The sequence below is a fragment of the Microtus ochrogaster genome, chromosome 7 (assembly GCF_000317375.1).
Source record: "Microtus ochrogaster isolate Prairie Vole_2 chromosome 7, MicOch1.0, whole genome shotgun sequence".
Taxonomy (NCBI): Eukaryota; Metazoa; Chordata; class Mammalia; order Rodentia; family Cricetidae; genus Microtus; species Microtus ochrogaster.
Window position 1 is genome coordinate 83402967 of NC_022014.1, and position 12472 is coordinate 83415438.

General features: G+C 58.4%; 1 protein-coding gene across 1 annotated transcript in view; it reads left to right on the plus strand.

Moving 5' to 3' along the window:
• Nucleotides 1–12472, plus strand: part of Bahcc1 (BAH domain and coiled-coil containing 1) — a 53739-nt gene that overhangs the window by 12104 nt on the left and 29163 nt on the right. Inside the window, exon 2 of the mRNA XM_026780445.1 lies at nt 8692–8871. Within this exon, the coding sequence (XP_026636246.1) occupies nt 8692–8871 (180 nt within the window). The remainder of the gene's footprint in view (nt 1–8691; nt 8872–12472) is intronic.

The window sequence follows — 12472 nt, forward strand, 5'->3', positions numbered from 1 at the left end:
CCCTCAGTGCGGTGCATCTGGGGTTGTGGGTGTCCACAGAGTGCTAGGCCCTGACCACAAGGACCGAGGGCTCGCACCTCCAGGCAACCGATGATATCGGTGAGCATGGATGGAGCCCCGGGAGTGGGGTCACATGGAAGGATAGGAAGCTGTCTCTAGCAGCTGTAACCTCCACCTTCCCCCACATCCTTAGCCTCTCAGGCTGTCCTGTCCCTGAAATATCAACTCCATGCAGTCCACGTCGTCCCTGTGGGTGTTGGATGGGACAGAGGGGTCACATACAGAGCACTGGTCCGCTCGTCAGGAGGGGAAACTCAGCCAGCCCGGTGAAGTCAGTCACCTAGAAAACGTGAACATTCTCCCCGTGGAAGTTCATCCTGCCGGTCGCATGACTGGGGAGAGTCTGTGTCCCTGGTCAGGTGTCCTCTGTCCTCTGCCTGACGACAGTTGAAACAGGCTATGTTCAACAACGTCTTCATCCTCAAGGGTTAGAGGCTAGGTACAGAAGAACAGGGTGGGTGCCCACAGCTGGATCGGAGCTTCCGGTCTTGGTGGGGGCCACTGCTTCGCCGAGAAGAGACCCAAGCGTGCGTATGCCTTTGTAGGTCCATAAGAGTCTCTGTGTAAATGTGTTTGTGCGAATGTACGCTGTGAACATGGCTGCATTTGTATGTATAGCTTTATATGTGAGCATGCATGGGTGTGAGGTTCTAGTAAACTACACTGGGGTGGCCTTCCTTTATGTGGCTAGCCTATTTCAAGGCAGTGGGAAGGGAAGTGCCCGCTTTGGTGGCTGAAGCTGTCCAAGCTGGGGTGTGTGGCTCGCAGGAGTGGTGCTGAGCAGTCCTGGTCACCTCCTCACACCCGTATGGCTCATCTCGGCACCCTGAGGAGAGTCCTGGGCATCTGGGAGAGGTCCTGGATCCCTAGCTACCCAGGGAGGGAGGGGAGACAGAAGGGAAGGTGTGCCCCTTCCCCCTCCTGCAGCCCCACCCCCGCTCGCCTGTCCTGGGACACTGAATCACTCTGGGAAGAAGTCCAGCCCCCCCCCCCAGTGGGGAGCCTTGGCCACCCCGCCTCCTGTCCTAGCCAAAGGGCTAAATTTACTCTTTTAATAAGAACCAGACTTATATCCGATTTTCCTTTTTCTTTTATTAGTTCTGGGCTGTCGGCTGGGCCTGTCCTTGTCATCATTGCCTCCCGGCCTTTTCCATGGTTGCCCAGTTGAGTGGCTCAGCAACCACAGCGCTTTCCTATTATGGCCTGAGAGTGGCTTCCTTTGGGACTTCCGGAAGGTTCTCTCGGACTGACTGAGGGGCTTCCCGGGTGAGGTGATTATTCCCAGGCCACCCCCATGTCCCCAGGATGGGCCAAGCCCAACGCCCACTGCTCAGCATTCTTGGCCTCCCCGTTAGCCCCCGCCCCAGGCTGTGTGGTTCCAGGACCTTCCACCAGGCCTCCTTCTTCCTCTTTTGTTCTTCCCGCTGGGCCTGTCTTAGCCTCTCCTCTGCCAACGACCTTCATGGAGCTGGCTTTTGTGGGCTCTGTGGAAACCAGGTGTCCTCAGCCCCTACCAGGGCTTTGGGGGCAGAAGGGGAGGATGCTGAGTCATGGGCCCACACCTGCTATCAGCAGCTCTGAAGATTTAGGAAACTCTTGCCCGAGCTTACGATGGTGCCTGCTAGCAAGGGGGTCTGAGGAAAGCTGGATCTTGCTCCCTGAGGTGCTGTGGGGATGGCCTGCCAAAGTGCTCCTAATTCCCGAGCCACTTTCAGGTCTGGGATTTTCCTACCTGAAGAGACGCGTATAGAAGGCCGCATTCCTATGTCAGAGGTCTTAGAGTGGTCGTCTGGGGCTGACTTCTTCCTACAGCTAGCTTGGCTGTGGCTCCACACCAGGGGAAGCAGTGGGCAGACTCAGCAGGGTCCACCCAGGCCAGTCAGCATGAGTCTGGTAAAGACCCGACACTTGGGAATCGCTTTTTGGGGAATGTGCATAGTCTGTGTGCCCTAAAAGGCTCCTATGCAGCCACAGGTGCATGCTCACAGCTCCACACTGTAGATGTGCACGCACAGCCGGTGCTTGTCACACACCAGGAGACACGAGACACGCCCTGCGAGAGCTTGCATAAGGTCCCATCCCACCTTCGTCATGCGTGTGGCTCGCCACATCTTCAGGTGCTGGAGCGGATGGAAATGCCACGGGTCTCCGTACCCACAGACCAGTGCACACCGAGGACGCCTCTACACCTTGCTTTGAGGGAGGAGTCTCAGAATTCCTTCTCTACCAGGGCTTGGCATCCCCACTCTTAGCCCCGCCCCCTCCACGGGGCCGTGGAGGGGTAGATAGATGATAGATAGATATCATTCAGCTTCCAGGCAGGCTAGACTGGAGCCCTTTCTTCTGATCTTCTGTCTAAGAGGAAAACCCTGTGTGGAAGGTCTGTTCTCCCTAGGGTTTCTGGAATGAGAGGAATGTAGGGTGGGGCCGGAGGGCTGTCTCTTCCTCCGCAGCTCCCTCCGGGGCAGGCTCAGTGTGAGAAGAGAGCCTCTCTTCCTACCAGCGGCCCCAGGATGCTCATCTTTGCGGTCTCTGCCACTTTTGGTGTCTCCCAGGGAGACCAAAGACTAGTTGGTGAACCCGGTGTCTCCATTGCCTGGTTAGCTCTACAGGGTACCCAGGGAGGCAGAGCAAGAAGCTGAGGGTAGAGGGGAGTCTGATTGGGTGTGAGCAGGAGGGTGGGATCTTGGCACAGGCAGTGGGTGCAGCCGCCAGACACAGAGCCAGGGAGGCCCATGCCAGCAGCCAGTCAGCTGGGCTTCCGGAAGCAACAGGAGCGCCGGGAGCCTGGGAAGGGACTTGCTTCTCTGGAGCTGCTGCCGTCTCAGTGAGCTGTGGTTTTGTTTTTTACAACCCATTTCACAGTTTCCAGAAGCAGGGGACGCTGTCTCAGTGGCATGCTTAACTCAAAACAAACGCTCATTCCCCAAAGCCTGTCCCCCTGGCTCAGGATGAGATGGATTGGCCAGAGAGCCGGGTGCACAAGCAATGGCTAGCTAACACCTGGCCCTACAGCCACCCAGGACTGGGCTCTGGTGGGCCACACCCTCGGGGATCTTTGGCACAGAGTCAGGCAGCCAGCCAGACCCACAAGGGTTTGTTCTCCAGGCCTCTTAGCTGACACCTTTTCCAGGCTGTATTCAGGCTGTCCGCACTCCTGGGTTGTCCGATGACATCACGTCTGTGGACTGTCTTGGCCACAGTGCATACATAGGTGTGCACTTCGTCTGCCATGAGTTGTGTCCAGTCATGTAGGCCACATTCGCCTCCCAGGCAGTGCAGCTCATAGTGGCCCCAGTGGTCACACAGATCTCCAGGTCCTCTGGTTTTATTCTGTTGCTGTAGTTAAGCAATCTGGCCCAAAACAACCTTACCGTTTGGCTTATTTGTCTTATCCTTCCAGATCATGGTCCATATTTGAGGAGAATTACACTAGGAACTCAGGCAACAGCTTGGTGAAGATAACCACGGAAGGAGGCTGTTTACTAGTTCATTCTCTGACTCTCTTAGTGGCTCATGGTTAGCAACACCACACACACACACACACACACACACACACACACACACACGACCATGTGCCCAATAAATGATGCTGCCCAGACTGCTGGCCCCTCCTACATCAATTGATAAGCTAAATCTCCATAGACATACCCACAGGCCAACCTGATCTAGGCAGTTCCACAACTGAAGGCTTCTCTCAGATGGTTGACAGCTGAGGCTGACCAGGGTGTCCCTGGACTACAGCTTCTGCAGCCCCAAGTGCCAGGTTGAAGGGGCTGTGCTGCTGCCAGTGGTCAGCCCCCCAAGGAGCCCCTACAAGCCCAGCCATTCCCACTCTCTTTTGCTCATCACAGAGAGTACAGCGTCTTCCCAGAAAGGGGTCTGAAAACTGTGCTGAGCCAGGGGGCCTCCTGGCAGACCATTCTCTCTATGCTCTGCCTAGCTGCTTCCCCAGCCCTCCTGCCGCTAGCCCCAGAGTAGCCACCGTCCAGGTGTGGCCCATGTTCCCATGCAGGTCACCAGCTTTGGCACAGGGACAGACTAGCCTCCCACGGACAGGGCCGGGCCTTGTGTGTTCATTGCCTGAGGTGTGTCAAGTCGGCCCTCTGGCACGCTGGCTTCCAGAATGTTTTTCTCAGCCAGCCAGGCAGGCATTCAGGCCAGGCCTTCGTGGTGTCCTGGGCAGAGCTGAGGTGTCCCTGGAGCTGAGACCACAACCCGCCTCACGTCCAGAGCTGCAGGCCAGTAGAGCAGCTGGTAGGGTCTGGAGCACCCAACGCGGAGGTACCACCACAACCTCACGCGTCCCCGATCTTTTCTGGGAACATGCTCAACAGCGGGCTTGTCTTGTACCTCAGATGGGAGAGTGGACGTCGGTGGCATTGTTCTGCAGATCTGTTCGGACTGTGGTCCTTGGGGCTGTGATCTGTTCCGTAAGACCTGGGACCAGTGTGGTTGGCGTGAAGACCTAAGCCTGGTTGAAGAAGCCCCACACTGGCTGTCAGGAGCCCCTCTGGATCTCCCCACTGTACCAGGCTCTCCCCCATGTCCTCCCTAGGCTGGTAACTATAGCACTCATAGACAAGGAACTTTGCCAAGAGGAAAGGGCCTTCAGCCTAGTTCCCCGGCTGGACTTGGCCTGAGGCAGCGGCCCTGGCCAGGGCCCAAGCTGAACTGGGCTCCCAGGCAGCCACTGCACCAGCCCTGTCTGGGGTTGGCTCCTGGTCAGCAGGCAGAGCTTAGAAGGTGACTGCCAGGTCTGCCCAGGGCTCTGCTTGCCTGGCCCAGTGCCACCTCCCAGGTTCTCAAAGGTGTAGGGGACAATAGGGACACAGATCCCTGGTCCTGAGGTTTCTTTTTCGGATCCCCTAGAAGCCGGGTAGGCTGAGAAAAACCTCAAGGAGCAGCGATGCCTTTCTACCTGCCAACAGTTGTTACCCACCACGAGGCTGTCCACCTGGCAAGGCCTACGGGATCTCTTGCAGGCTCCCCACCAGGGCCAGCATGGCGAGAGAAACCCACTCTTTCAAAGTCAGAGTCACCGTCACTATCATACGTGGCCCAAGTTGGTTCTGCCTGAACCATCCTGAACTATAGAAGGGAATGAAGTCCCCGAGCCCGTCAGTGTTCCAGGAAGTTGGCTACCCCATAGAAACACTCATGGCCGTGACCTCAGGGCCAGGAATCTCTGTTGCCTTTACTGTTTGGACAGGAGATGTGGCCTGTGTAGTGAGGACGCTGTCTGTGCTCGGCCCTTTACTTCTCAACATGGGAGGGAGGGAGTGAATCCTCCCGCCTCCCCCAGAAACAGCTCGAAACCCACCGGAGGTGACCTGTCAGAGGGTCCAGAGGGGAAGGGCCATGACCTGCCCCAACCCCCCAATCTCACAAGCCCTGCAGGCAGCAGCCCCTGCTCTAATGGGCTTAGGGGAAGAAGCTATAAAGGAGCACCCCCTAAAAGGCCCCCACGTCAGAAAACAGGCGAGTGTGGGGTGACGAGGACCCCAGTCTGGAAGAGCTTGGCATAGAACTGCCAGCCTCTCACCGGGGCAGCCCCTGCCCTTATGTTGTAGCTAGGGTAGGGGACTGTCCCTCAGGCCTCCAGTCAGAAGGACCCTCTTCTGGGACAGTATTGGAGTGGAGTGTCAACTGTAGACCCTTTCGGGGGGGGGGTGTCAGAATTGATCTCCCAGGTTGAAGCATGATGACCTGACTTGGGGGCCCAGTGCTCAGACACCCCGCTAGGCTGTGAGCCATTTACCTAGGTGTCCAGACCCAGGACTGGTCTCTCTCTGCCTGCCAGGAGACCGAGGGAGCTGTTGCCATGGGCCCTGAGAGACACTGAGCTGAGTCAGTGCCACCTTGTCCACTGTGGTGGGAGAGAACTCAAGGTGCACCATTCCCAAGATCCCGGAGAAATTGCTTTTGCAGACCCAGCTTTTGGAGGCCATCGCTTCCCACGTCCTAGGGAGGAAAGGGTGGGCGGTGCTTCCCCAGGAGGGTGGGGTGGGAGGAGTAGAAAGGCCTGGGGGACTTGGGGCCAGGCAAGGCGGGGTAGAGAGTTGCAGCTGGAACAGCCACACTCAGCCCACAAGCATGGCCCCCCACAGTCCCTGGAGCAGGGCAAGGAGGCCAGCACTTCCCTTCCCAGCCTGGAGTCCCCTCCCCTGGTGTGGACACGCCTGTGGTCTGGACTGGGTCCCCTGGCAATCCCAGCCATGTGGTATTGTCCGGGAAGTCCCTGGCTCTTGGGCACTTTTGACATGTTTTTCGTGGGCTTGGCTAAAGCAGAGGACCCCTTTTAGGTCACAGACCCTTCCTCTGGTCATGTCCCCACCACCGTGCACCGTCCCTTCCCACCAGGAAGCAAAGAAGCGGCTTTCCAACCACCAGGGCTGGAAGCTAGTAGAACTCAGTAGAGATGCCAGGGTCCCTCGGGGGCAGTCCCCTCCTCTAGCCTGACTGCTTCTCTGCTGAGTCACCCTGTGTTTGGGAAGTTCCCAGGGCCAAGCCAGGCGAGATGAGGCATCACCAATTCACCAAATTCCCTTGCCTCCTGGGCGGGAAGCTACTTCTGTGACTAACCTTGGGCCGGCCAGGCTCCACCTAACCGCTCTCCTCTCCAGCCTGGTATGACCATGGTCTAGGCTTCCTGCCCAGGAACAGAGGTGGCAAGGTACCAGGGTACCGTGCTGGGGTAAAGGTCCAGCAGTGCAGCCCAGACCACCCACTGAGCAGCCCTGTGTGCGGAGACTTTCTGTGCACGTATGTTGTGTGTGGACAAGAGCTCGTAGCCATGACAACCAGGGAGACTTACTTGGCCTGGCCCTGACTGCTGGACTCTGGCAGACAGGGGGCAGAGACCATGACAGCCCACCAGTGGAGGATGCTGCAGGCTGGTGGGCAGGAGAAGAGGGGACACAGGCCATGGAGGCTGGCTGGGGCCAGAGGCGGCTCAACATCTACTGTATTCCCAGGCCACTGACGGAAATGCTGGCCCAGCCCACGAAACCTGGGACTCTCAGTGTCTGAGCCTCGAATGATTGACTATCTTCTGCTCAATGGCAGCTCCATCAGGGCCTGATCCCCAGCAACCCAGAGGACCTAAAGAGCTGCTCCGCATAGTTCTGTGTCTCTTTCCTGCCTGACATGTCTGTCTTCCTTCCTCATCTGGCACTGTCCCCCCACCCCCCCATCCTGGTCTGACTGGTAGCTAAGTGGCGTGGAGAAAAGGAGAAAGGCCCATTTCTCCCACACCACCTCTGGCTGGGGCCGTGCTGGTTCTAGGTGCGTTCACCTGGGCGCCCCCTCGGTGAGGCATGGGCACAGCTTGCTGACAAGTCCATTGGCATCAGAGAGGCCTTCAGGTGGCACTGCCATGGTCTGGAGCTGTGCTAATGAGAAGGCCCGTGGGGAACTTGTCCGCCGTGGGTCCTAAATGTGCTTTTGGCATTATACTGAGGACCTAGTTGGTGGTGATGGTGTTTGTAGAGGGTGAGATGGTTGTCACGGTGGCGGTGACTAGGTGATACAGCTGTTGGTGGCAATGGTGGAGATAATACAGGTGTTTCTAGTTGGTGATGTGGTTGTCACGGCGTTGGTGACTAGGTGATACAGCTGTTGGTGGCAATGGTGGTGGTAATGCAGGTGTTCCTAGTTGGTGATATGGTTGTCACGGTCGCGGTGACTAGGTGATACAGCTGTTGGTGGCAATGGTGGAGATAATGCAGCTGTTCCTAGTTGGTGATATGGTTATTAGTGGTGATAGGGAAGGTGATGATGGTCGTGATCTGTTTGGGTGATGCGGGTGGTGCTGGTGCTAAGGACATGATGGTCACCAAATTATGTGGACGGTAATGGTGTTGGGGGATAGGGATGGCGGTAGTGGTGTAGGGGGTGATGCAGGTGGTAGTTGTTGATGGTGGTGTGGATTTTGGTGGGGTTAATGAGAGGCAATATGAATGGTGGTGGTGGTGTGGGATGGGAGTGATGGTTGCCAATGGTGATGGTGTGGTCGGTGATGGTGTGGTCAGTGGTGATAGTGTGGTTGGTGGTAGTGGTGGTGTGGTTAGTGGTGGTGTGGGTGGTGATGGTGTGGATGGTGGTGGGGTTGATGGTGTGGTTATTGTTGTTGGTGGTGGTATGGGTGGTGATGGTGTGGTGGTGGTGGTGTGGTTGTTGTTGTTGGTGGTGGTGTGGATGGTGGTGGGGTTGATAATGGGGTTGATGGTGAGGTTGATGGTGGTGTGGTTGATGGGGGGGTTGATGGTGTGGTTGTTGTTGGTGGTGTGGGTGGTGATGGTGTGGATGATGATGGTGTGGTGGTGGTGGTGTGGTTGATGGTGGTGTGGATGATGGTAGTGGGGTTAATGGTGGGGTTGCTGGTGTGGATGGTAGTGGTGCAGATGGGGGTTGGTAATGAAGTTTTGAGGTAGGAGGTTTTATTCCTAAGACACCGGAGGCTCCAGACACTGGGTGTGATTTCAAGTACTTGTGGGCAGCTTCACCTGCCATGGGGCTCGGTGGGAGCTAGATACCTGAGAGGCACCTGGAGGAGGGCTTTTGGGTGTGGGCGCTGCTTATGCGGAGTCGTGGGGGTACTGCAGACTCACCCTTGTCCTGTGTCCACAGCCAGCAGCCGTCTGATGGGAAATCCCCCAGCCTCCTCTTTCATGGGCAGCTTCCTCACCAGCAGCCTGGGATCCGCAGCTTCCGCACACCCCAGTGGCCCTGCATCCTCTCCCTCTGAGCCAGCCTACCGAGGATCCCACCCCGCCACCTCCCAGATCTGGTTCTCCCACTCCCACGAAGGTAAGTCAGGTCCCGGGTTGCTGACTATACCCCAGGGGTTGTGGACCAACTGGTGAAAGTCTTGCTGGCAGGCTCTGCCTGGAGTGCTAGGGGCAGGAGGGCTGCCTCCCCACTGAGGAAGTCTCTCAAGGGAGGTGGTAATTGGTTGGAAATCGGGTGGCCCCAGTAGGCACTGGTTCTGGCCAGATGTGTGCTCCAGATGTTGGGCAGGGAGGATTCCGGGGAACTAAGGAAATATGGAATGCAGCTGGGCCAGCCGGACGGGGCTGTGCCCTCCACCGTGGGCTGCCCCCCACCTCCCCAGACTCAAGCAGGCATGGGTTCCAGATGTGTCAGCCGGGAGGGGGAGGCAGGGAGTGCCGTCAGCAGGCAGAGACCATCATTGCTCCCACCCCCCATGCCAGTCCTGCCCATGGCAGAGCTCCTCCCAGGCCACCACCCTTGCGCTTGGCACACTTTGGTGCCGCAGAAGTACCTGTTACTCTCAAGCATCATGGAACAGGATGGCTTCTAGAACCTCTCCTGGCCTTTCCCAGTCTAGGCTGTACCTTGTCTAGGTGTCTGAGGTTTGCCTTGCACTTTGGTTTTGTAACTTGGGAGGTGGCCCTGGGTCCCCAGCATTCCTGGCCTGGCCATTGCTCGCGCTCATTTTGATTGTACGTCCCCTGTGGCGCAGGAAGGGTTAAAACCCCCCCCCCCGGCTGGCACGCGGGAGGTAATTGCAGTTGGCAGCGGGCACACAGAGCTCTCGCTCCTGGCACCAGGCACTGCCGTAACTCAGGCGTCCTGTTTACAGAGCGCAGTGGACCCACACACGGCGCACAGCCCGCCCGCCCCGCGTTCTAGGCAGAGAGATTAGCGCCCGGCACTGCTGGAAGCCTGAGAAACCTCTCTTTGTGCAACAAGAAGGGGCTGTTTTCCAAACAGGACAGGTGACAAGGGAGGGACAGTTGTCAGAGTAATCTGGGCTTTGGGCTCTGCCCAGAGTACACATGGATGGCCAGGCGATAAGAAGCTGTGATCTCCTGGGTGGACCAGGTCCTGAGGACCGAATAGGCAGAGTGGGGTCTTCAGCTCAGACCTACTCCTGCGCTCCCATCAGAGTCCTGGGTGGAGGACAGAGCTGGACCCTGGTAAGAGACTCCCTGGCCAGCTGTGGGTGGCCCCGGGCCCTGCAGGAAACACTCGCTCCCTGTTCTCCAACTCTGTCTTTGTGTCTGCTGGCATCTCCCAGCTGGCCACAGCATCTGGCTCCCAGGATGTTTGCAGGAAGGATGGGGGTGGCCGAGCAGGAGGAGCAAGCAACGGAGGCCACTCAAGACAGGGCTATAGCCCTGGACTGACCACAGGTGCTCCCCTCGACCTGGGCCACCTGGTCCTCGATTTCTGTCCTTGTGGCTGACATTGCCCCGTCAGCACCCAGGAATTTCGGCCCACTCAGTAGAGACACACGTGCCTGCTTCCCCTCCATCCCTCAGCAAGAAGGGTGGTTTGTGGGTGGCACCCCCTGCCCTAGAGCCCAGTCTTGTTCCTGATTGGGCCACTCACCCAAGAGGGTGGGGTGGAGGCTGCTGAGGGCACCCACAGCCATCTACATCCCCGTAGATCAATGGTTGTCTGGTAGAGTTGCTTATGACCCTCCCTAGGTACCCCCAAACCTCAGAGCCCCAAGGATGCCCCTTTATCTGGTGAACGCCGGAGCTCAGGCAGTGCGCTGTGGAGATAGAGCCTAGCTCTTGGCTTCCTTCTGGGCTGCGTCCCTACCACTCGCTCACACTCTGCCCCACATCCTGCATTCAGGGCAGGAATAGGGGCCTGGTTGTGTCCCAAGGAGAAAGCTTTTGTCTCTGAGACCAGCTCCAAGGACAACGGGAGTCTTTGCCCACTGCGGGGCACACACTGTGGCAGGTGTGCGATGAAGGTCCCAGAGTCAGGTAGGGGAGGGTGAGCACAGGCGTAAGCGGTACAAGAAGCGGGATGTTCAGGGCTCCGCACGGCAGAGCCCAGGGCCCCACCGGGGGCTGGAGACAGGTGTGTGGGGAGGCAGCTGTCGTGGAGTGGACTGTGCACACTTGAAACCTCGCGAGTTCCCCGAGTGGCAGCGAGTCCGCATCTGTTTGGGAGTCCTGTGACAACCCGTCCCTCTCAGGCCCGTGGTGCCTCAGGTTAACCCCCTCTCCTCCCCCTCCCCCCCACGGGGGATCCCCTGTCTTCTACGTCTCCAGCCTCGCTCTCCCTGACAGACAGGTCACATGGTGCAGCCTGCTCTGTGCGGTAGAGGCCAGGGCGGGCGGGGCGGGAGCGAGTGGCAGGCTGGCTGGCTGCCCTGGCAGTGTGCCTGGCTGCTAGTCTGACGGGGTGCCAGCTGGCTCCACGTGCTAGGGCCTGTTTCTCGGCCATGTGTGTACAGGAGGGCGGGGGGCAAGGCAGGCAGGGGCCACGCGACACGGCCAAAGAACGGGGGCCATCCACAATGGGGGCTTCCTGGGCAGTAGGCCAGGAGGCCCAGCTTACCCTTGTCCTGCTTCCTTCAACCACCCCTGAATGTGGAGATCCAGGGACTCTGCCTGGCCTGCTCCCTGCCCCCTCCCTGCCCTGCGCCTTCTTATGTCTAGGGCAGGTAGGCCAGGATAGGGCTGACAAGTAGCTCTTCCCATGGGAGTTAACCATAGGTGCCCTCCTACACTTGACGGGGACTCTCAGACAGCTAGAACACCACCCCCCTCGCCATCTGCAAGGCAGCTGCTAGAGTCGGGGCCCGGGCTTCCTGTGTCCCTGGAACAGCTGGGGGTTCAAGGGATGCACCCTGGTGTTGGAAGAACCGCCTAGGAACATCTGGCCTGGAGCAGGGCTTTCTTGCTGCGCCCCGGGCCTTCAGAGCCTTAGGGTAGGGTGGACAGTAGAATTGGCCTGGGGCAGAGGTGAGTGGCTAACTGCCAACCTGGCCTGGGTGCATGGGGCTGGGGTGTGGTGCGGCACAGCTGGCCCTATTGTCAGTGAGCCCGCACGCCCCCCACCAGCTGCCTGCTTAGGACCACCCACAGGGCAATGAAAAGGGATGCTGTTGCTAGGGGGTTGGCGAGGGGTGCAGGAGCTCCGAACTCACTCGGCCTGGCTAGTCGTGGTCTCTTATGCCACCTGGAGGGGGAGCCATGGGCACACGTGCCAGCCCTGGCTGGCTGGCTGCCTAGCCAACTTCTGTCAAAGCCACACCCACCCTGGTGGCCACTTCTCCATCCATGCCTGGCTGGATTCCACACACAGGAGCCACCACCAAGCGTGTCCTGCTGCCCAGACCACACACACCCACATTTCTCCGTCTGCCTCTGTCTCCCTCAAGACTTAGCACAGGGGTGCACAGGGGCTGGAACATGTCCAGCAGGAAGACAGGTCCTATCCAGCCCCCACCCGCATGGGTGGGCCAAAGGCTTCGGTGGCCGTCAGACTCCATCCCCTGGAACTGCCCCCTGGTGGCTACCCTAACCCTTTTTCTTCAGACCCTGGGTGCTCTCCCTTTTTCGTTTTCATTTGGTTTTCTTGAACAGACTCACCGTGTAGCTCTGGCTGACCTAGAACTTTCTGTGAAGACCATTCTTCTGGT